Source organism: Gadus morhua, chromosome 14 (genome assembly GCF_902167405.1).
Source record: "Gadus morhua chromosome 14, gadMor3.0, whole genome shotgun sequence".
Lineage (NCBI taxonomy): Eukaryota > Metazoa > Chordata > Actinopteri > Gadiformes > Gadidae > Gadus > Gadus morhua.
Window position 1 is genome coordinate 1,868,317 of NC_044061.1, and position 25,000 is coordinate 1,893,316.

The 25,000-nt window shown below is 46.7% G+C and overlaps 2 protein-coding genes across 2 annotated transcripts; both read right to left on the minus strand.

Moving 5' to 3' along the window:
- Window positions 1-5,207: 5,207 nt before the first annotated feature.
- LOC115558888 (apoptosis regulator BAX) lies at window positions 5,208-13,622 on the minus strand. The gene is made up of 7 exons (XM_030377420.1): window positions 13,434-13,622; window positions 11,836-12,221; window positions 11,488-11,536; window positions 10,183-10,344; window positions 9,099-9,231; window positions 6,659-6,763; window positions 5,208-5,899 (listed from the first exon to the last, which is right to left on the minus strand). The coding sequence occupies exons 2-7, from the start codon at window positions 11,891-11,893 to the stop codon at window positions 5,801-5,803; spliced, it is 606 nt and encodes a 201-aa protein (XP_030233280.1). The 5' UTR covers window positions 11,894-12,221; window positions 13,434-13,622; the 3' UTR covers window positions 5,208-5,800.
- LOC115558889 (apoptosis regulator BAX-like) lies at window positions 5,208-21,951 on the minus strand. The gene is made up of 7 exons (XM_030377421.1): window positions 21,740-21,951; window positions 21,407-21,455; window positions 19,814-19,975; window positions 19,334-19,466; window positions 18,514-18,618; window positions 18,003-18,252; window positions 5,208-5,649 (listed from the first exon to the last, which is right to left on the minus strand). Exons 1-6 carry the CDS (start codon window positions 21,795-21,797, stop codon window positions 18,154-18,156), a joined length of 606 nt encoding a protein of 201 aa, XP_030233281.1. The 5' UTR covers window positions 21,798-21,951; the 3' UTR covers window positions 5,208-5,649; window positions 18,003-18,153.
- Between the last annotated feature and the right edge of the window lie 3,049 nt (window positions 21,952-25,000).

Genomic DNA, 25,000 nt, shown 5'->3' on the forward strand with positions numbered 1-25,000 from the left:
GGGCTTTCCTCTCTTCCTCCACATTCGCTGGTTCAGTCTACAGGTTGGGGGGGGGGGGGGGGGGACCCGTCAAGGATGTTGGTCCTTTGTGCCCCCCCCCCCCCCCCCCCCTTTCCCCCCCCCCCCCCCTGGAAGCATGTGGGCACCAGTCACAAACAAACAACCCTAATAGCAGACAGGGACGACTCTTACCGCTCCGCACACGGAGGCTGAAGTCTGCTCTGACCATCCAGCACGGTGCTGCCTCCTGTTAACTAACCAGTCCCCTGGTAACCTCCGCTAACTCACCGGCCCCCTGGTAACCTCCGTTAACTGACCGGCCCCCTGGTAACCTCCGCTAACTGACCGGTCCCCTGGTAACCTCCGCTAACTCACCGGTCCCCTGGTAACCCAACCGTCCCCTGGTAACCTCCTCTAACTCACCGGCCCCCTGGTAACCTCCGTTAACTCACCGGTCCCCTGGTAACCCAACCGTCCCCTGGTAACCTCCTCTAACTCACCGGCCCCCTGGTAACCTCCGTTAACTGACCGGCCCCCTGGTAACCTCCGCTAACTCACCGGTTCGCTGGTAACCTCCGTTAACTCACTGGAGGGCAGATTTTTCCTGGGAGGAGGAGGAGGAGAGGGAGGAGGAGGAGGAGGAGGGGGGAGGGGGAGGAGGAGGAGGAGGAGGAGGAGGAGGAGGAGGAGGGGGGAGGGAGAGGAGCAGGAGGAGGGGGAAGAGGAGTAGCAGGAGGAGGAGGAGGAGAGAGAGGTGGAGGAGAGAGGAGGAGGTGGAGGAGGGGGAGGGGGAGGAGGAGGGGGAGGGGGAGGAGCAGGAGGAGGGGGAAGAGGAGGAGCAGGAGGAGGAGGAGGGGAGAGAGGTGGAGGAGAGAGGAGGAGAGAGGAGAAGGAGGAGAGGGAGGAGGAGGAGAGAGGAGGAGGAGGAGGAGGAGGATGAGGAGGAGGGGGAGGGAGAGGAGGAGGAGGAGGAGCAGGAGGAGGAGGAGGAGGAGGAGGAGGAGGAGGGAGAGGAGGAGGAGGAGCAGGAGGAGCAGCAGGAGCAGGAGGAGCAGGAGGAAGAGGAGGAGAGAGGAGGAGGATGAGCAGGAGGAGGAGGGGGAGGAGGAGGAGAGATGAGGATTAAGGAGCAATACGGAGCTACCGGCTCCCCAGCCGACCAGATGAGAGGACATGTCCCACTGCGTCGATCATTTACTGAAATAATTGAGCGTGTGAACGCATACCTGTGTTTGCAGATACGTGTGTGTGCGTGTGCGTGTGTGCGTGTGTGTGTTAGCCTGTTTGTGTCAAGGGGGAAGGTTAAAACAGTTTGAAGACCATTTGCCTGTATTGTGTAGCTTCATCTATATGTGTATACGTGTGTGTATACGTGTGTGTGTGTGGTTGTGTGTGTGTGTGTGTGTGTGTGTGTGTGTGTGTGTGTGTGTGTGTGCGCGTGTGTGTGTGTGTTTACTTGTATTTAGCTGGGTCTCAGGCCGGGCCCTTGTTTTTATCAAGTCCTGGTGAAAGGCCCTCAGAGGGCTGGAGGGCCCTCTGTGTCAGTCAGGAATCTGGAGAGACCTCCCATGGACGCCGCCCTCGCTGCTTCTTACCTCAGTTAAACCGCAAAGCTCCGCTTATTGCCCCCCAGATCGGAACAAAGGTGGTCTGAGCTATGAAACGGGTTCAAATCTATAACAAAACCTTTCTCTTTCTTCAGAGAAACCCCTTGTCCATCATCAGTTGTCCTCGCTCAGAACTAATGTACCCGGTCAACTGAGCTGCTGCATGGAAAGAAACACCAGCGTCATCTAAATAAATAATCTAAATACAATTATTTTCATCCATGCATCATTCAAATTATAATTTCTAAAAAAAGAAAGAATTGGTGGATGACTTGTATATGTGTTCGAATTGCCATTCATTTATATTTCCTCTGATAAATCTTTTAATAATTTCCGACCTTAATGCTGACGTTGACGTAGATTGTAGCGCGAACAAATGAAGGTATCTAAAATAGGATTTGCAGAGCAAACAGATTAGAGGCCACCCTCACATAGGTCAGGAGGCATAAATAATCTAAATACAATTATTTTCATCCATGCATCATTCAAATTATAATTTCTAAAAAAAAAAAGAATTGGTGGATGACTTGTATATGTGTTCGAATTGCCATTCATTTATATTTCCTCTGATAAATCTTTTAATAATTTCCGACCTTAATGCTGACGTTGACGTAGATTGTAGCGCGAACAAATGAAGGTATTTTAATCTAAAATAGGATTTGCAGAGCAAACAGATTAGAGGCCACCCTCACATAGGTCACAAAACGACTACACACTTACTGCTATCTAGAGACTGGCATAAATTAACACAAAGGCACAACAGGTCAGACTTCAAACCGACACAAAGGGGAAAGGGATAACAGGGACTGACAAGGGTCAAAATAAACGGAGGACTTGAATAGACTGAAGCACAATTGGAAATGATCACAGAAAAAATAACAAATAAGGACATCTAGTGGGGAAACGGAGAAATACACATTGAACACCGACCAACAGCTCAAAGTGTGAACGTAGATGAGTGTAGAGACGGTTGAGAATGACTGCACTGCCCTCTAGTGAGCTGTGACAACTGTTGAAACCATTTCACATCGGTCAACACTGAAGAGGGAGGATTCATAAAGCTGTGATGATCCATAGAACTTGGTAACCTGTGGTGATTTATAGATCCTCTTCTCATGTGAACACACAGAGCCTAGCAAACAGACGGTGGCCCGCGGTGTTTGCTCAGCGTATCACTAGCATGCCGTTCACCCTTCGGGGGGCGTGTCCCGTGTTGTTGTACATCATGTAAAACTCCTGCTGAGCGCTCGTAGTTAAAAACAATGCGATGCACACACCCTCTATCAGTGGAGGACTGAGGACACATTCACTGCTTATGAAGTTGACTATTTGCTTCATGTGTATTACCCAGTGCTGATAACACTCTGAGCCTGGGGACATAGACTGAGGTTACTCGAGGTCTAGCTATACATTGGCATGCCTCATCTATATCCGAAAACACAGCGAGGAATCCCTGAGAAAAAGTTTTAGGGTTTCCTTCATTCCTTTTAACATCAGTCATTAACGTTGCCTACGTCTTTACATTTCCTTTGGCTTCATTGGAACACTCACAGTAATGCCGTCTGAATAGTGGAGCCTCGAGTCGGTACACGTCTGTTTTCAAGGTCGAGGAATTTGATGCCTACTTTTTGGTGCAATGTGGCTTCCAAAAAAATCATGGAAATCAAATCCAAATAATTCCTTGATCTATCCCATAGTGGCTTACTGTCAGTGTGCCGCATCGGGCAGGACTCACATGAGGTGATCCTCTCCAGGCCAAAGACTTCTGGAGACTGAACTCCGGAGGTAGCTTACACTGAAGGACTCGGCTCAGAGATTCCTCTCAGACATGGACATTTTCTGGCACTTCCTGGACCTTGGGAGACCCATTCGGAATAGTGGAGTAAATAATGGTGTCACAATCAGGACAAGAGATGGCAGCCTTTAGGAATGAGTGAACGGCGTTAGGGGAGAGAGGTTAGGTCACTTGGGAGAGGAAGGAGTTGGGTTCAGGGACAGCCAGAAACGTGTCTTAGGAGGAAGGTATGGGTGGAACAGGGGTCGAGCTTATTTGATTACATTCGGGTGTTCTACAATCTATTTGAATCGCTTCCACAAGTTCACTGTCAATACTTTGACGGGTTGCCATTTGCAATTTGACATGCAGTCGTTCAGCCAAGAGATCATCCCAGCTGGCAACCACTTCTACCAGTGGGGAACTGGAATTAATTAGTTAATCTCTATATTTACATTTAGGGCATTTAGCAGACGCGTTTTGCTCAAAGCGACAACCATTCATTCACACACCGACGGCGGTGTCAGCCATGCAATGCGACAGCCAGCTCGTCGGGAGCAGTCAGTGTGAGGTGCCTTTCTCAGGGACATCCCGACACTCAACTAGAAGGAGCCGGGTATCTAACTAGCAACCTTCTGGTTACCAGCCGACCCGCTCTCCGCCCAGAACAACAGTGGACCCGGGCATGGTTGAGCGATCGCTGAACGCACGATTTTCAAAATGACGTTAATACGTTAATAATTAATAGCGAATGGTATCCAAAGTCGCAGCGATGTTTGGCTGCACCTGGCCAAGGGCGTCCCTGGCAGCACACAGATGCAAGGTGCAGGTGTCATTTACACAGCTGGGCTTCTCTGGAGCCCAGGCCAGCTGTTTGTGAGTACAGCTGTGTTTGTGTGACTGGCTGGGGGGACATCACATCACATCGGCCAGTGAGGTTAAGTAAGTGTGTAAGAGTGTGTGTACGTGTGATACGAGTGAATGTGTGGATTTTTTTTCCAACATGTTTGTTTCCTCAATGTTAACGTTAAAATGTCCTGATCGGGTGTCCAAATGCTTTTGCTGTACATGCCTGATCCTCTGCTCAGTGACCTAATAATTGGTCAAATAGTCTTAGAGTTTAAGGGGGTGTTTAGCAGCGAAGGTGTTAGAACTGATGACGTTAGAATGGGGGACACAGGGTATGGATCAGATGTCCTGCAGCTGAGTTAACATCAGAGAACCGGACAGCCCCTCCGCCCACACACTCACTCTCAGGTCCATTAACCTCTCTTTCCAGGTGGCAGACACCCTTTGAGAACCTACCTACTCTCTGGTACATCAAAACACAATCATGGCTTAAATAAAACCAATATAGGCCTACAGCATCATAAGTATGCAACAAGAGTTAAACTTAAAGTGAACTCATCTACACTACCGATTAAAACGTAGCTTAACTACGAATACAGCCTTTTAACAAGCCTGACTTCAGAACGGTTTGACAGTTGTTGTGGGACTGTTTATTCAGCGCAACCACAGCAGAAATACGTTATACTGTCATGATTTCGATTTGACTCCGTGTTTGTACACTACATCGTTGCCTGATTCCAGCGGGAGCTCACCACATCACGAAATGGTCATTCTTTCTTAATCAAAGGGTACGAGGAACATCTAGTGGCGGAACAGCACATCTGCAATTAGGAGAAGGCCACAGCAAAGGGGCCATAAATAGAGGAGGAGGATTTAGGCGCTCCAACCACACACAGAAAATAATGGTGATTTGGAACCCATTATGTAGAACACCAGCTGGATAAGAGTGAGCGCCACATCGAAGAAAAGAAGACTCATTTGGATTATAAAGATATATTCATAGATGGCACATCTTCCCATACAAAATATTGATTCATAGAACACTTGGTCATCCATCCTACAGAACAATTATTGAAAGTGTAAATTCGTATTTGCAATTTCATTTTTTATTTCCCTTTTGCCCTCAGATAACCATTACAGTCTCAAAGGGCTTTTTTACGATGAGGGCAAATCCCCTGCAATTAAAAACCCCAACCTTAAATCCTTAAAAAAAATAAACATAAGGTCACCTGTTGAGCAGAGATAATTTTCCGCTGACAAGCGGGAATCCACAACATGAACAAAATAACGATAAAAACAAACTTGGTTGGTAAAGTTTCCCCCCCAGCCAGTAAAGCAGAATAAAAAAAAAAGCACATTCCTCATCATCCAGCTCCGATTTCCATCCACCTGCTCCACAACAGCACGCTTCACACCTTCCTGATTTATCTATTGCATGTTTTAGTCCTTGGACCCCTGAGACGCGACGGGAAGGAGTGCTACGGCGGGAGACGGCTCTGGGCCTCGGAAGAGGGAGTAGTGTGTGGAGGATGACTGAGCTTCCCTCCACAGGAAGTGCCTCCGGGGCTCGCTAGCGCGACTTCCTGTAGTAGACGAAGGCCACCACCAGCACCACGGAGGCCAGCGCCGTCACCGTCCGCCAGCGGGAGATACCCCTGACCACGCCCTCCTGCAGGACAGACAGACACTCGGACGGGTCAGGGGGCGGGGCTTCTGCAGCGAGGGACTCTAGGAGTCCTACATTTATAGACATGTTCGCTCTTTACTATTCATCATTTGTACGACAGTGAGAGTATATTCATTTTAATTAAAGGACGCCTTCCAATTATATAAGTAAGTGAATTTTTGGCGTAAGATGAGTTATGCTGTCGACAGCCTCTCCTTTCTGTTTGATGAGTACGTCTTCGCTTGCCTAAACATGCCTCTAGTCTAGAGAACCTAGAGGTGGACGACTGTCAGTGCTAGGGGGAGGGGGGAGGGGGGGAGGGGGACTTCAGTTCCTGAGTGGGGGACAGTGCCTCCTGCTGGCACCGTTTGGAAGTAAAGCAGACAACGATTTTCCTTGGAAAAAGTCTTCCCTGAATCACTCTGCTCTTCCTTTACCATTGTTAAGTTATCCGGTGGGTTTCAGATTAAACATTCGGGCACCACCCTTCTCTCCTGACTTCGTCCTTAACTAAACTCCCCCTAGTGCTGATTGGTCCAACCAGAGCCAGACTGACCTTCTGCGAGAAACTGAAACGTGAACTCTGTAGATCCGGACGCTATCAGAAGGCTAACATAGTCCAATATGAAATAACCCCCACTAGAAAGTGGATTGATTAATCAATCAAACCACTGTTATGCACTCAACCCATATGTTCAATAGAAACGTTAGTGCCGGGGGAGGCCGATGGGACCTCTGAACCGCACCCAGCCCCCCACTCACCCAGCCCCCCTGCTGAGCGATCCAGGTGTGCAGCTGCTCCCTGATGAACTGCAGCACCCAGCTGATGATGATCCGGATGTTCTCCATGTGGTTCATGGTCAGCGCCTGAGGGAGCAGAGCGACGCCGTGGGGTCAGAGCACAGACACACCGTGACCTCTGGCCATGGGACGGTGCCTCAAGGGGACAGGATGAACACTGACCCTGTTACAGACAGTACATCCCCACTACCGTTACATGGGTAGGGTCCCAGCTCTAACGTGCTCCGTGTTCATCCTGTCACCTTTAGAAGGACATCAGAGGACCTTAGCCAGCATCATTCATGATGACCTTTTTATGAACAATACTTTACCTGACTTCAAATAAACCAAGTACAGATCTTCTGGCCTGGGACGACTAATGAACCAATCCAACGATGGTCCAGTTGACCAGTTGACCAGTTACCAAGTCTTTAAAATCCACAATTTAAGCCCCTCTAATAGATTATCTTCCATTCATCAGCCTATCCTTAGACATCATTTAACCTAGCGAAAAAGCTATTATCTTGAATCAGCTTTGGTTAGTGGGAGACGATGAGAGAACAGGGGGAGGGAGAGTCATCTCTCTCTCTCTCTCTCTCTCTCTCTCTCTCTCTCTCTCTCTCTCTCTCTCTCTCTCTCTCTCTCTCTCTCTCTCTCTCTCTCTCTCTCTCTCTCTCTCTCTCTCTCTCTCTCTCTCTCTCTCTCTCTCTCTCTCTCTCTCTCTCTCTCTCTCTCTCTCTCTCTCTCTCTCTCTCTCTCTCTCTCTCTCTCTCTCTCTCGGGGGTTTTTGGCCGAATTTGCTAAAGTATATTTCGCAGACATTTTTGAATTTGGGGCAGTGTAGGAGGAAGTGCTGCTCGGTCTCTACAGCAGCTCTTCACACTGCTGGCTCAGCCACTCCTCTTTGGGCAGCCATGTTTTCCTGTGTCGGCCTGTTTCTATGGCCAGGCTGTGAGCGCTCAGTCTGTACTTTGTTAACATCACTTTGTGTCTAACATCAGTCACTGTGGTCAGGTAGGGGGCCACAGTGTACTGTCTATTTAGGGCCAGATAACACTGCATTCTGCTCTGTGTGTGTGTTTTAGTGTTCCAATGGGTGAGGTAGGTTTGTTTCTGATGTTTTATAATTTGGTTGAGTCTAATTGATATGTTCTCCGACTGGCCCTTGGGCTGAGCAGAGGGGGAACCTGTCTGTGGACAGAGCCTCAGGACCAGCTGAGTGAGGGGACTCCTGTTCATCTCTTGGCTTTGCAGGGCTTTGTGCTGCAGGCGTTGTTAGTGGTTGTCCTGTGTACCTGCAGAATGCTTTTACAAAATTCAGTGTTTGCTATTTCAATTGAAAGTTTTTCCCATTGGTCAAAAAGTTATTGTTTTTGGGGCCCACACTTCGCTACCATAGAGCAGGATGGGTTCAATAATTGCTTGAAGTAGTTTGAGCCAAATTAGAATTGGAATCTGAACGTAAATTTGTCTTTTGATTGCATAAAAAGCCCTGCGTGCTTTCTCTCTCAGTTCATTGACTGCTGGATTGAAACTTCCAGTGGGACTTATTTTCAGGCCTAAATAATTATATTCTAAACAATTTTCTATTTTATGTGTTCCTATTGTGAAGTGCAATGTGTTTCCCAGACATCTGGGTCTTCTCTGGAATATCATGGATTTTGTTTTCTTAATGTTAACAGCCAGGGCTCAGGTCTGACAGTTACGGTCTAGCAGGTCTAGACTCTGTTGAAGTCCTTCTTTTGTGGGACTTAACAGGATTAAATCATCAGCGTAAAGCAGGGATTTGATCTCAGTGTTGTGGAGAGTGAGACCAGGCACTGTGGACTGATCCAGAATGGAGGCCAGCTCATTTATGTAAATGTTGAACAGTGCAGGTGATAGACAGCAGCCCTGTCTCACTCCCCGCTCCTGAGAAATAAAAACTGCTCGCTTGTGTCCAATCTTGATTCTGCTTGTTTGTGTGCATTGATTTTATTTTGTCATATGCTTTACCCCCTACACCGCTTTGAAGAAGTTTGTAAAGTAATCCAATGTGCCAAATTGAGTCGAATGCTTTTTTGAAATCAATGAACCAAGAAAATATTTTGGTTTTGTTTTGGTTGATATATTTGTCTACCAGTGTGTGTAGGGTGTAAATATGATCTGATGTGTGGTGATTTGGTATGAATCCAATTTGACTTTTGCTCAGTTTCATAAGGAAGTCTATGAGTCCCGAATTAATAATGCTACAGAAAACCTTCCCCAGGTTGCTCGCTCTCTCGCTCTCTCGCTCTCTCGCTCTCTCTCTCTCTCTCTCTCTCTCTCTCTCTCTCTCTCTCTCTCTCTCTCTCTCTCTCTCTCTCTCTCTCTCTCTCTCTCTCTCTCTCTCTCTCTCTCTCTCTCTCTCTCTCTCTCAGAGCGGTCAGCATGGAGTCGGTACCTTGTAGATGAGTTTGTAGGCCAGGTGGAAGAGGGCCACCACACGTCCCCAGGTGATGCCGTCATTGAAGATGCTCTTAGCCACCTTCATGAAGACGTCCTGGACACAGTTCCCCTGGACCTGGCTGATCAGGCTGGAAGAACCAGGCAGACAACAGTCAGCAAAGGGATCAGATCAACAACAACAAGACATGTATGTTAATGGGACGGTTTGGTTCTGCAGAGTGAACCTCGCTCCCAACGCTGAGTGATTAGACAATAACAAAAAGAATTCTATGTTGATATTTTGGAACTGCTTGTGGAACTGCTCTCTTCCTCTTCCTCTTTTTCTTCTCCCGGTCATCGTGAGATGTCTTGCCTGGGGACACCTCGACACTCAGCCAGGAGGAGCCGGGGATCGAATCAGCGACCCTCCGGCTCCCAGCCGCCCCGCTCTGCCCCCTGAGCCCCACGCCGCCCCCCCTGAGCCCCACGCCGCCCCGCTCTACCCCCTGAGCCCCACGCCGCCCCCCCTGAGCCCCACGCCGCCCCGCTCTACCCCCTGAGCCCCACGCCGCCCCCCCTGAGCCCCACGCCGCCCCGCTCTGCCTCCTGAGCCCCACGCCGCCCCGCTCTGCCTCCTGAGCCCCACGCCGCCCCCCCTGAGCCCCACGCCGCCCCGCTCTGCCTCCTGAGCCCCACGCCGCCCCGCTCTGCCCCCTGAGCCCCACGCCGCCCCACTCTGCCTCCTGAGCCCCACGCCGCCCCGCTCTGCCCCCTGAGCCCCACGCCGCCCCCCCTGAGCCCCACGCCGCCCCGCTCTACCCCCTGAGCCCCACGCCGCCCCCCCTGAGCCCCACGCCGCCCCCCCTGAGCCCCACGCCGCCCCCCCTGAGCCCCACGCCGCCCCGCTCTACCCCCTGAGCCCCACGCCGCCCCCCCTGAGCCCCACGCCGCCCCGCTCTGCCCCCTGATCCCCACGCCGCCCCCCCTGAGCCCCACGCCGCCCCGCTCTACCCCCTGAGCCCCACGCCGCCCCCCCTGAGCCCCACGCCGCCCCGCTCTGCCCCCTGAGCCCCACGCCGCCCCGCGAAGGCTCCACTCACCTCTGGAGCTCGGCGTTCTGGTTCAGGTCGTCGGCGATCTGCAGCAGCTGCTCCACCACCGCCTTGATCTGAGGGTCTTGCTGCTCGTTGCGGGCCCCACCCAGGTCCTCAGAGGAGACCTGCATGGCCGGGTCAATGTCGCCGATACGGTGCATCACGTACCTGCGGCAGAACATCAGGTCATTCTATTCTACATCAGGTCAGAGTACTGGTGGCTGCTGCAGACGTTTGGTCGTGAAACAAACTGCAAATCAAATCCATACATCTGCTAGGTTTGACAAACGGTCATGAACCATGACGCTGAACACCTGCATGTCTACAATAGGGGAGAGGAATAAGACTCCTCCAGGTCCCTAAACCTTGTGGTTAAAAAGGGTCGATGAGAGAGCCTGTCGGTTGATGCTCCATCGATACGAAGACCACCTCTCCTTTGAGCCTCACTCTAACTGAGACAGCAATGTCTCAGTGAGGGGAATGGTCTCAGTTTAGCCTCAGCTAAGGGAAGCCCTACACACAGCAGTAAGATAGGACCGGGGATGAGCTGAAAATCACCAATAGAGGATTTAGAACAACATCAAAGGGTTTCAGCCTGTTTTATTCCTATCAATAGTGTTACAGTGCCTTGGTCTCTGCTGGTTGCTCCGTCTAGTCCCTACAGTCTCTAATTCCAGCATACCTATTCTGCCCGTCATAGTGATGACACTCAGACAACTCTCACAATGTCCTGCCTCCCTGCTGAAAGGGAAGTTGTGGATGCAACTGAGCAGGCAAGATGGTCAGCCATCTGACCGTCGAAAAAGACTGATAACAAACTATACGAGGACCGTACTGTATGAAATCAACACTCCCATTTTCTGTGGAAGTGTTGATTTGGTCGGGGAGGTGGGTCAGTAGGATGACTTATGTCATGTTCTGCATTCCTAGAAAAAAAATCCCTTCATGAGTATGAAGCCATTGAGTGTTGATGGCTCCAATTCATAGCAAAATTCAAACACGATCAAGAATGATTAGTCCCTCGCTTTTTTAATTAGAGATTAGGAATGAAAATGATCTAGTTCTGAAGATCCGACTTCACATCACCGTCATCGTTCAATAAGAGTTACAATGCTAGACGCTGTACCGGTTATGGTATGTACGTCCCCATACCATACGATTCCTCGTCACGAACCAGGAAATCAACCATAGATGTTAGGGTTCGAGAATCAACCAGTCTGAGGCTGGAACCAGCTGCACGTTTCCTCCACCTTGTTTTCACTTTATTAGAGGCCAGTTTATTAGACGTCATAAAGTGTGTGTGACGCTCACCCTCTCAGAACCAAAGCCCCCTGCTCCATGATGGGGTCATCGATGACATCTGAGGAGGCAAACACACATGACAAAAGGTATAATCATTTCACACACAAGCTCATACATTCTCAGGAACACACACACACACACACACACACACACACACACACACACACACACACACACACACACACACACACACACACACACACACACACACACACACACACACACACACACTACTCGTCACGAGTAGGAACCAGGAAATCAACCATAGAAGTGTGTAGTTTTTGTATACAAACGTCGCCCTTCCCAACAGGACCATTGTTGAACGTGTTAAAGTTGTTCTGGGTGAGTCGGCCTTACCTTCGCCCCCCGCGGCGCCCTGTTCCTCCGCGCGATCCCGGCCGTCGGCGTCTGCCATGGCTAAACTCACTCCAACTAAATCAAAGTTACTAACGCAGTTTGTAAAAGAGCATTTGTATAATCAAATGTCCTTCCGTAAAGTGGACTGTGAAAGTTTGTTGGATCGCTGCCGGTCACCTAACAGGTTACAGTGTATCCCGCAGAAAGAGAAGGAAACAACACGGAAGCGCCCTGCTGAGGTGAACAAGGCAACAGCTGACCGCGGTGGAGGAGTTGGGGACTTGCGCTCCCTCTCAGTAATATGACGGTTGAGGATCCGCCCCTTTTTATCCGACGAGCTGAGCCCTGACCAATCAGCGAACTACAAACTCCGAATCTCCTGCAGCCTATAGGGTTAAATAAAGAAGAGAGAGCGCCCGTTTGAAACACATTCACTTTTATGGGTCCAACTTTTTCTACGTACTAAGGGAGACCGGTATGGTTCTAACTCATTTTTCTTCAGCACCTAAAACTACAATTTATTTTTAAAGCTACAGTTCTTGACCTTTTAGGCAAGGATCCACATTTGTCTACTACAAGTGGCAACCATTTAAATCTCCTCAACTATATCACGGAATTTGTGAGATTATGACAAATATAATGTATACCTTTGTTGCAACCTACAACCTAGGTTGTAAGACCTACTGGGGTAGGTTGTAACAGGTAGACCAAATGCATAAAAACAATGGGACTCCATTTGATATGCCGATTTAATGATAATCATAAACAACAGGGTTTGAAAATAGATTCACCAAACAAAATATTCTTAAACTGTTTTGTGAATGAAAACATGCATCCTGTTTGTGTATGTGTGTGGGCGCGTGCGCGTGTGCGTGTGCGTGTGCGTGTGTGCGTGTGCGTGTGTGTGTGTGTGTGTGTGTGTGCATGACGTGTGTGTTACATTGGCAAAGGCAGGCTGGATGCAATACACATCTATATGCCTATGAAAAACGGTAGGCTGCTACATTCAGTTACTGTAGGTATACAGAAAAAATAGAATCGCATAACATACAATCCATTCTTCACATAGAGAATAAAGATCACATTAATGTTATGAACAAAACATAAAAAGCATAACGTTTATACTTTGTGTGTGTGTATGTGTGTCTACTGAGAGAGAGAGAGAGAGAGAGAGAGAGAGAGAGAGAGAGAGAGAGAGAGAGAGAGAGAGAGAGAGAGAGAGAGAGAGAGAGAGAGAGAGAGAGAGAGAGAGAGAGAGAGAGAGAGAGAGAGAGAGAGAGAGAGAGAGAGAGAGAGAGAGCTGAATAGTTGTTGTTTTTTTAGAACAGGGCCACATCTTCAACATCTGGTATCTGGTAACAACTTTGTATGTAAGGGGATGGTGGTAACACTTTCAAAACATGCGTTACAACCTACCCCGCCCTATCATCCATTTCTAAACTAGCTTTATTGGCATGGTGCTTTGACATTAGCAAGGAAGAGATACACCATTCTTTACTAGAGAAACTATAGTTTGACCTCATAACTCATACAACTTTATATACAACGGTAAAGGTACTAGTCCTACAAACATTAAATTAAAAAAGTTAATTTCTTACCTTAAAATTTGAATTTCCTTCCTAACTCCTCAAAATATCGCGCCAACTAGTGGTATATTTCCATGAATTATCGTAAAGGAAGGAGGAGGAGACCGAAACTGTCACATGGCTCATATCTTATCCCTGATTGGGGGAATTGGTGCCGGTGCTATAACTCATTCCCGTCCCGTGTCTTTGAAGTAGGTCTATCTGCAGCCGGAGCCACTTGCCAAACACGCCCATTGCTCTGCAAAACACGCCCATAGCTCGTGCGCGTGCGTAACGCTACAGAACTAATGTGGCCGCCGGCGCCGCTGATATTCAGTGGAAATTAACAATGGAGGTAAGAACAATTTCACTTGACTGTAAATTAGACCTTTCTTTTTAGGCTTTCTCAAGATCGTGAGGAGACATTCACTGATGTTATGTTAAGAAACATTGTAAACAATCAACTAAATTTGGTTAAGTCACCAGCAATTAAAATGTTGGAACTATTAGAAATCACGCCGATCTAGCCCATGGAAAAAAAACTAGATTTTTTTAGTTGATTTTCCTGAAGACTACATTACCCGTTTACCTTAGAGGTGTTTTTTTTGCCTCCCACACTTTGATTCATTCAAAATAAAGTTCATCAGCCGTGGAAATGAATGACACGTATTAATAATATGAACAATGGATTTAAGAATAAGAATCCTAACAAGGGGGACACTTAATGCGCACTACTATGTATAGTATGCTGAGCTATTATGTAATAAGGCACATAAACACCATAGGCCATCAGAATAAACACAATTTGTAGTAAAATTTTGTCTTTTTCAAACTGCTATCTGGAAGGCTTTTTTGTTAATTTCCCTTGTTAGTGCCTTAGGAATTTTCAATATCAAACTAACATATTAATTATATAACTTCTCCTATAGACTATGGTGCATGCCCGGAGCTCACCAGTTTGGACATGGATACTTTCCAGTGTCCGTTGTGCCACAAGGCAGGGGGGTACCCTGAGCTCACTGCTCATCTGCAGTCACACCAGCGGTCCGTTGTGAAGTATTGTGGTAAGTCCATCTATATGATAACATTTGTAAAATTTACATTTTTGATGGTCCCTGTTCCTCTAAGGTTTTAGTGTCCTGCATATTAAAAATCAATATATGTGTATTTATATCCATCCTGTTTCATCACACATTCACCCTGTAAAAGTTCAGGTTACAGACATGATAATTATGTTCTAGGAGAAGGTTGTATCATCCGATATATGAATATTTATTGCTCTCTAACAAACTCAAAAATATATATTGGTATTCGGTATGTTTCTATGAAAACTTTTTATTCACCTTTTCTGTCTTTTTAAAAAAATAAATAGGATATCACATATTCATAGGTCACCTTGGCTGTTTAGATGAGAGCCATTATCACTGCATTTCATGCTCACAAAGGATAGTGAAGAAGGACCGTTTCTTCAAACATACTTCAACCTGCTGCAATACAAGGATGACGTGCCATGGACCTATCAAAGAAGGCACGGCTACATTAACTTCTCGTGTTCAAGGTTTTTCCTTTTACTTAACATGAATGGCGTTGAACACGGATATACAAAACACAAATATCTTTGAAATAGCTGGAACAGGCACGGACGTATTGATTACCTGAATGATTATGGGAGACGTAATTCTCATAATATTGTTAATAGTCTAATATTAACATTTCAGTTGCGTTAGTATTTCATTTTCATTTGCTTGTTTAGCTATGTATGACAGTTAACAATGTTGGTGTATTACAATTCATTATTTGGGTAGGCTACCTACTCCAAATGGTCGATATGTAACCATTTACTTTTATATTAATTATTGATTGCATTTTTCATAAATAGTAGTTGGAAGGAATCTGTTTCTTAAGCCATAACATTGAACTTTATTTTTCTAGGCCGTATACTTACGTTTACTACGTCGTGGTGTTGTAGGTTGTATGGAGCAATCTTAAATATTTATGAAGATCAATAAATCTCTTTTTATTTGAACTGCCTTTATGTCCTCTTGATTATAGTATTACAGTGTGTGTACCTTGGTTATCAGCTATCATCGAATGTCGTCCAAATGGCTGCATGTGTAAGAAATAGGATGAACCAAAAGTGTTACAATTAAATTACATTGTGACTCAATCAAAAGCAATGTACACCTGCCATTTACAGTTATCAGTTATACTTCCTAGACATCTTTAACCTTATTTACATACAGTAGGCCTGATTTCCTCTGAATATTGAAATAAAAAGATTCTCACAATTGTATTTCTGTTGTATTTCCGATCTGATGGGTCTGTATATATTTGTTCATTTGATTCTCGTTTTCAGAACCAGAAAAACAAATATATATTAAATAATAAAAAATAAAGATTTTTGTTTTAAAATACAAAAAATAAAATGTATATACAAGGTGTTTTTCTTTATAAGGTCAGAAATTGACAAACTATTCTAAAATAATATAAATATATAACTTTAATTATTGTTAAAAAAGAATTGTTGCCCAGATGGCAAGAGGAGTGTAATATAAACTTCACATATCGCTGAGGAAATTGCCTATGCAAAAAAGAGAATTCGTAGAGGCCACGTGTTTTGCAGGAAATTTCCCATGGAAATTTCCTGCAAAACACATGGAAATTTCCATGGAAAACTATTTCCATTGTGACACTTGATTGCAATCTCAACCATCCCTGTAATTAAGGATCCCTCTTTCTTTGTTCCCTCTCAAGGTACTCGGTCCCGTAGCTCTCACTTCGATTGTTATAGGGAAATGTTTTGAAAATTTTGTTGTCACTGCTCATGAGGGATGTCGAGCCGAAGTTAGACGTGTACCAGTTTGCGTATAAGCAGGAATACAGTACTGATGATGCAATCCTTCGGACCTTGCACTTTATTTCCCAGCAACTTGAGAACACAAAAGCTTATGCTAGAATTGTATTTGTTGATTTCAGCTCAGCTTTTAATAGAGTGCAAATTCACATACTCTTAGCGAAGCTCAAAGTCATGAGTGTAAACACCAGCAAGTGAAGGTCAACAGAACACTGTCAGACACCAAACACTGCAACACAGGAGTCCCACAGGGTTGCGTTGTATCGCCAACACTGTTTACATTGTACACCAATGATTGTAGGACTGTGCACCCTAACAACTATATGGGTAAATTTGCGAAGATTAAGATTGTACAGCGTAAGCAGCCACATCATGATTTTCTACCGTGCCATTGTAGAGAGTATCCTTAGATATGCGATCACCTCACGGTTTGGCAACCTAACTGTTAAGCTAAGAAGTAAACTGGCCAGCATGCACAAAACAGCAATGAAAATCGTAGGGAGGAAAGAATATGAGCCTATACAGAGAATCTATGAGCAGGCAGTTAGGAGAAAAGCAAAGAAAATAATTTCCAACTCCCAACACACTCTTACCTGAATATGAAACCCTGCCATCAGGGAGAAGACTCTGTGTGCCGCTATGCAAATCAATCCGCCTTAAATTATCATTTGTCCCAGCCTCCATTAAGCTGACGAACAATGTGCAATAGAATAATGTGCAATAAATAAGTTAGCACTTCAGCACATAGCACTTTAGCACATAGCACTTTAGAACTAAGCACTTTAGCACATAGCACAATATCCATAAGTTCTAGTGCAGTAAACACTTGCACTTTATCCCCATACTGTAGATTTCTATGTTATACAGCAAGGGGCAATTTAAGTCAAGCGTGATGTTCTCGATGTTAAAATGTTGGTTTGTCTGGTTGTGTTTGTGTCTGTGGTTGTGTTTTTTTGTTCTTTTGTACTCTGTGTATGTTAAGATAGCAATGATGCACTGTGCCCAAGACAAATTTCCCCACAGGGCAATAAAGTTTAACCTTGACCTTGGCCTTGAGTGAAAGGCTATAGTCTAGAGCAGGGGTTTTCAAAGTGTGAGACGGTGGGCCTACCATGAGAGACCAACAGAGTCACTGAAGCTCCCCTAGCCCCAGCTAGAAGCCAGACTCTATACCCCTAGCTAGAAGCTAGACTCTATACCCCTAGCTAGAAGCTAGACTCTATACCCCTAGCTAGAAGCTAGACTCTATACCCCTAGCTAGAAGCTAGACTATATACCCCTAGCTAGAAGCTAGACTATATACCCCCAGCAAGAAGCCAGACTCTATACCCCTAGCTAGAAGCTATACGTTATACCACTAGCTAGAAGCTAGACTCTATACCCCTAGCTAGAAGCTAGACTATATACCCCTAGCTAGAAGCTAGACTCTATACCCCTAGCTAGAAGCCAGACTCTATACCCCTAGCTAGAAGCTAGACTCTATACCCCCCAGCTACCCTTTTGACCCTTTTTGCCCTCAGGTTCCCCATCACAGTCTCAAAGGACTTTGAACGATTAGGGGAAATCTCCCGCAAATTAAAATCCCAACATTAAAATCTTAAAAAAAATAAACATAAGGTCACCTGTTGAGCAGAGATCATTTCCGCTGACAAGGGGGAATCCACAACATGAACAATCTTTGTTAGTAAAGTCTCCCCCCCAGCCAGTAAAGCAGAATAAAAGAAAGCACATTCCTCATCATCTATCACCTGATTTATCTATTGCATGTTTTAGTCCTTGGACCCCTGAGACGCGACGGGAAGGAGTGCTACGGCGGGAGACGGCTCTGGGCCTCGGCAGAGGGAGTAGTGGACGGAGGATGACTGAGCTTCCCTCCACAGGAAGTGCCTCCGGGGCTCGTTAGCGCGACTTCCTGTAGTAGACGAAGGCCACCACCAGCACCACGGAGGCCAGCGCCGTCACCGTCCGCCAGCGGGAGATACCCCTGACCACGCCCTCCTGCAGGACAGACAGACACTCGGACGGGTCAGGGGGCGGGGCTTCTGCTGCGAGGGACTCTAGGAGTCCTACATTTATAGACATGTTGGCTCTTTACTATTCATCATTTGTACGATGAATAGTAGTCCAATTATGTAAGTAAGTGAATTTCTGAGTCGGCACTAGTTATGCTGTCGACAGCCTCTTCTTTCTGTTAGACCGGTATGTCTTCGCTCGTCTAAACATGACTCAGATTAAACATTCGGGTAACACCTTTCTCCCCCAGCCCCCCTGCTGAGCGATCCAGGGGTGCAGCTGCTCCCTGATGAACTGCAGCACCCAGCTGATGATGATCCGGATGTTCTCCATGTGGTTCATGGTCAGCGCCTGAGGGAGCAGAGCGACGCCGTGAGGTCAGAGCACAGAGCAGCAAGACACGTGACCTCTGGCCATGGGACGGTACCTCCAGGTGACAGGATGAACACTAACCCTGTTAAAGACAGTACATCCCCACTACCGTTTCTTGGGTAGTGTCCCAGCTCTAACGTGCTCCGTGTTCATCCTGTCACCTTTAGAAGGACATCAGAGGACCTTAGCCAGCATCATTCATGTTGACCTTTTTATGAACAATACTTTACCTGACTTCAAAAATCCTAAAATATTCTGGCCTGGGACGACTAATGAAGTCCAGTTGACAAGTTACCAAGTATTTAAAATCCACAACACACACACATAACTACATAATTTAACCTAAACTAATCATCACTTAGCTGTGGTAAGTGGGAGACGATGAGAGAACAGAGCGAGCGAGCAATCTCTCTCCCTCTCCCTCTCCCTCTCTCTCTCTCTCTCTCCCTCTCCCTCCTCCTCCTTCCCTCCCTCATGCTCTCTGCCTCGCTTGTTGGACTGCCCCTGCCTCGGTCTTAGCCTCCACTGTTGTGTACAGTGGTTCAGGGTACTGGACAGGGAGAGGTCCTGGAAGAACCATACTATTTCTGTTAAGGTGGACTGATCATCAGTGTCTCGTCGTCCTTCTACAGAACAGACTCCCTTAAAGACTGCTCATGGTCTGATGGTAGAGCGGTCAGCATGGAGTCGGTACCTTGTAGATGAATTTGTAGGCGAGGTAGAAGAGGGACGCCACACGGCCCCAGGTGATGCCGTCATTGAAGATGCTCTTAGCCACCTTCATGAAGACGCCCTGGACACAGTTCCCCTGGACCTGGCTGATCAGGCTGGAAGAACCAGGCAGACAACAGTCAGCAAAGGGATCAGATCAACAACAACAAGACATGTATGTTAATGGGACGGTCTGGTTCTGCTGAGTGAACCTCACTCCCAACGCTGAGTGATTAGACAACAACAAGAATTGAATGTTGATATTTTGGTGGTGGAAGCATTCCCCTTCCTCTTCCTCCTTCCCTTCCTCTTTTTCTTCTCCCGGTCATAGCGGGATGTCTTGCTTAGGGACATCTCGAGACTCAGCTAGGAGGAGCCGGGAATCGAACTAGCAACCTTCCGGTTCCCAGCCGACCCGCTCTGCCTCCTGAGCCCCACGGCGCCCCCTGAAGGCTTCACTCACTTCTCAAGCTCAGCGTTCTGGTCCAGGACGTCGGATTTTTCCCGCATCATCTCCACCAACTCCTTCATCTGAGGGTCCAGCTGCTCATTGGGGGCCCCACCCAGGTCCTCAGAGGAGACCTGCATGGCCGGGTCATAGGCGCTGATGCAGTGCATCACGTACCTGCAGCAGAACATCAGGTCATTCTCCACAGGGATTTAGAGTACTGGTGGCAGCTGCAGACGTTGTCACGTCTTCATGTGTATTTCAGGCTACGTTTACATGAAGACGGTCTGAACAGAAGACGCAAATGTGGCGTTGCGTCTTTACTTTTTATTCATCAACCATCAGCGAGCCTGATGGTTGATGCTCCATCGATATGACGACCACCTCTCCTTTAAACCTCACTCCAACTACGAGAGCTATGTCTCTGCGTGAGTGGAAGTATCTCAGTTTAGCCTCGGCTAAGTGAAGTCCTACACAAGGCGGCAAAACAGGACTAATGGATGATTTAGAACAACGTCAGTGTATCAGGCTTTGTTATTTTTTAAGCCTTAATTTTCAGGTGTTTAGGGTTGGTGCAGTAGTAAAAGGCCAGCGATTAAAGACAATCTGCTGCTGTACAAAATAAATCATTCCGTTTTTGATACTGCACTTTAATCAGTTATAAAGAGCCATGTGAAACGCAACGTGCTAGAGGTGCCAAAAAACGATTTGTGGTACTTCCATTTTTTTGTTTTTGGTTATGGTTAATTTGTTCCATAAAAATTACATTTCGTGAGAAAAAAAATCGTGATATAAATTCTAGCTAAAGATTTGTGATTCATAATTTTCCCCGAATCTTACAGGCCTAGTCGGCTGGATGATTGATGATGGGATTTAGGATTTATGTCATGTTCTGCATTCCTACAGACAAACTCCGGAATAACCGGCATGGGGACATCTCTAGTCCTGATCCAGGAGGGTGCTCCAGTCTACCTCCAGGCCCAGTAAGGGGTTCCTCATGTCTCTAGACCAGGGGTCACCAACACAGTGCCCGCGGGCCTCAGGGCGCCCGCAAGGACCACATGAGGGGCCCGCAGGCCGGTTCTGAAATAGCACAGCTCATTCTTGAACAACTCTTTCCCACCTTTTTTAAGTCATTGTTGATAATTATTGTGAGAAATCATTAACATGATCAGTTTGTTCACATAGATGAGTATCATTAATCAATATTAATAATATATAACTAAAGGCAAACTGAGCAAATTTGTTATTTCAGAAGAGTGTATCAAACTGGGTGCCCTTCGTATGACTCAGTACCCATGAAGGAGCTCTCAGGTTCAAAAGGGTTGGGGACCCCTGCTCTAGACTTCAGCTGCTGGTGTCGTGGAGGTCTCCGCTCCACTGAGCACCTTTACCAGTTCCAGTTCATTCCAGATATTTCAGGAACCCACACCCCCTTTACCAATCCGATAATAACTACTGTTCAACAGTTCCCTATTTATGTTCAAGAATCAACCAGTTGCAGGCTGGAACCAGTTGCACTTTTCCTCCACCTCATTTTTACTTATGGGAACAGAGGCCAGTTTATTAGGCGTCGCATTAGTGTCATGAAGTGTGTGCGACGCTCACCCTCTCAGAATCAAAGCCCCCTGCTCCATGATGGGGTCATCGATGACATCTGAGGAGGCAAACACACATGACAAAAAGTATAATCACATCACACAAAAGCTCATACATTCTCAGGAACACACACACACACACACACACACACACACACACACACACACACACACACACACACACACACACACACACACACACACACACACACACACACACGACTCCTCGTCACGAACCAGGAAATCAACCATAGAAGTGTGTAGTTTTTGTATACAAACGTCGCCCTTCCCAACAGGACCATTGTTGAACGTGTTAAAGTTGTTCTGGGTGAGTCGGCCTTACCTTCGCCCCCCGCGGCGCCCTGTTCCTCCGCGCGATCCCGGCCGTCGGCGTCTGCCATGGCTAAACTCACTCCAACTTTAATCAAAGTTACGAACGCAGTTTGTAAAAGAGCATTTGTATAATCAAATGTCCTTCCTTACAGTGGATTGTGAAAGTTTGTTGGATCGCTGCCAGTCACCTAACAGGTTACAGTGTATCCCGCAGAAAGAGAAGGAAACTACGGAGTTAGAATCATGCCAAAACCCAACACACACACAACGTGTTTTAATCGATTCACGATTCACACACACACTCAGTGTGGTTTGCAAATACAAAACATCATTCACAAACTAATGCAGTATGTTTTACACATACAAAGAAACATATTTCTTCAATTACAAAAAAATATCCTCCAAGTACAAACTAAAATCTTTCAAGTAGGCTACAAACTTAAATCTTTCAAGTACAAAAAAAATCCTTAAAAAAAAAGCAATCTGAAAGTTGCGCCTGGATCTGAAGGCATTTGCGCGTGGATCTGCAAGGCGGAAAATTAGGGCCAAAAGTCACGTGACAAACAAATGTCCTGTGATTCACACTACACAACAGCAGGTGGCGCTGTTGAGTCGGTCTAATGCCGCCAGGACGATCGCCATTGTAACACGGTAAATAAATGGCAAAAGATAGGCTGAGAACGAATTCGCATTTGCGATATGTTCAATAAAATGTAATCACGGACAAAATGCGTTTTTCAGACAAACGTAATTGAGAATGCTGAATAGTTCTCTGGGAACCTAATTTTGATGAGATAGGGTTGCTCTGTCAGTTGTCAAAAAAAGCGGACGGACGTGGTCTCTATCGCAACGACCTCAGTTACCAAACACTGATCAAATGATTGTTTTTCTCAATCAAAGCCCAAAACAGGACAGCTGATGTCCATAGCCTTAACCCATACATGTTGTGTAATTAACAAGGACACTTTAGTGTAGTTGTGTTGAGTAATGTCACAGATTTCGCCGTTAATGTGCAGCCATCGGATCTTCCGTTAGCCAATGGGATGAATGCTCATAGCTTCATATATTGCCGTGGAGGGATTAGGCCTACATTGTAACGAGTTGAAAACCCCATGCGTCGAAAAAAGAAGCACAAGGGAACACTTTTGCGTCAGAGGCTGAGGCCAAAGTCACTGACCGTTCGTCAAAAATCGACGCGCTCGGAGTGAGAATGTGTTGCAAATAAAGATTTTGGGGAGAAAAAAAGATCGTCCTGGTATGGATGATCTACCTCGCAACAGTGAAACTGAATTGTGATTGGTTATTTTTTATTCTCAAACGCGGCAAAAGTGAGTTTTGGCCTCTGTGCCTCCCTTAATTGGCTAGCCCCGGACGTAACGTCGGCCAGCCTCCTGCCTTGCAAAGGCACTTGGCACTGGGAAATTAATCGCACAGCTAGGAGGACAGTTGGTAAGACAGAACATTCCAGTGTTTTAGAAAGGAATGAGGAGGAGCTACCGGTCTCTGCCTCCGGATGTCAGCGTTGTGAAGGGAACGATTGATTCTAGCATTCCTGGAGAACGTTCGATTAAGGAGGAGGAGGAGGAGTTGGAGGGTGGAAGAGCGGGTTGGAGAAGGGAGGAGGAGGAGGGAGAAGGCGGAGAATGGATGAGTAGGAGGTAGGAGGAGGAGGAGGGTGGAGGAGTGGGTTGGAGAAGGGAGGATGGAGAAGGAGTGAGGAGGAGAAGGGGGGAGGATTAGGGAGGAGAAAGGAGGAGGAGTCGGGTCAGAGGAGAGAGGAGTAAAGTGGGTAGAAACAGAGGTGGGGAGGGGAAGGGAGGAGCCGATGTCCTTCTCCTTCTGGGTAAAGTATGTAACAAAGCCATCAAGTGTGAGGAAGGAAGGGGTGGGGGAGGGGGAGGGGGAGGGGGGGCAGAGGGAGGAGAACATGGGAAACAGCTTCCTGAGGTTGGAGGAGGAGTTGATCTGGGTCCGGTAGAAGGGCGATGTGGCTGTTGACAGTGTGGAGGTGTAGACTGAGAGGAGGTGAAGGTAGTGTGAGAGAGAAGGCCAATCTGATCTCTTCCACTTTCTCTTGGCTGCCCGTAGCTCTGCCCTATGAGCCCGAAGATATCCCGACAGCCAAGGGGGGGGAGGGGGGGGAAGGAGTCCAGAGGAGGACAGCAGAGTGTTGGAGGGACAGAAGGAGGACAGCAGAGCGTTGGTGGGACAGAAGGAGGACAGCAGTGTGTTGGAGGGACAGAAGGATCACAGAGGAGGACAGCAGAGTGTTGGAGGCTTCCTCGGCGGACAGGAGAGAGAATCGTTCTGGAGATGGAAGTGAAGACAGGACAGGGGAAAAGAGAGTGGAGGGAGAGATTTCAGGTGACGGCGGTTGGTGGCAGTTTGAGGAGGGAGGGGAGGGTTTCTGTGTTCTGTGTTCTGGGGTCTCCTCCCAGGGTCAGAGTCAGGGTCAGGGCCTCTACACTCACAGCGAGACATGCGTCCCCTCTCCGGTCCCGGTATGCTCTGGGGCAATCCCAGGGGATGCTCCAAACAAATCGGTCAATTAAATCGGTTTAAGTGATCAGCTGAGAGGGTCGGATTAAAAATAAAAATAATGATCAATAAATGACGTATCTGAGATGATATCTCCAATGTCAGGGTGTTTTTCAGAGATTAAATCCTTTCGACCCGGCAGAATTGAACGATGGAGACAGACTACGGACAAGGACCAAATTAAGCTAATGAGGAGATGTGATGTAGAGCTACATGTGTCCACACGGGGGCGGCGTTCTACTATAATAGCATAATATAATAAATAATATAATAATATAATATAATAATATAATGATATAATAATATAATGATATAATAATATTGTCCGTCAAGAACCCCCAAATGCATTGAAATAGCCAAATAATCGGACGTTGAGAGGAAGCGTCTTTTCACATGGGACTATATCCGGTTTACAAAAAGGTCCTGAACTAGTGGCGCCTACACTCGAAGACAAAATCAAGCCTTTTACAATATCATTTTATCTGGAATTTGCAGTAAAAACACATTGCTCAATAAGTTGTGAAAATGGTAGACATAATATCACTATACACTGACCCATAAACAAGTGTTGTTACTGTTTTTTTGCCAACCTCTCATCCTACACACAGAAACGAATGAATGAAGACTTGTTCAAAGGTTGTGCAATTAAGATGGAATCCAACCCAAATCTCACTGGTGGCAGGTAGAATGATATTCTACCACTTAGCTGACAGTGATTGCTAACCTTTGGCAA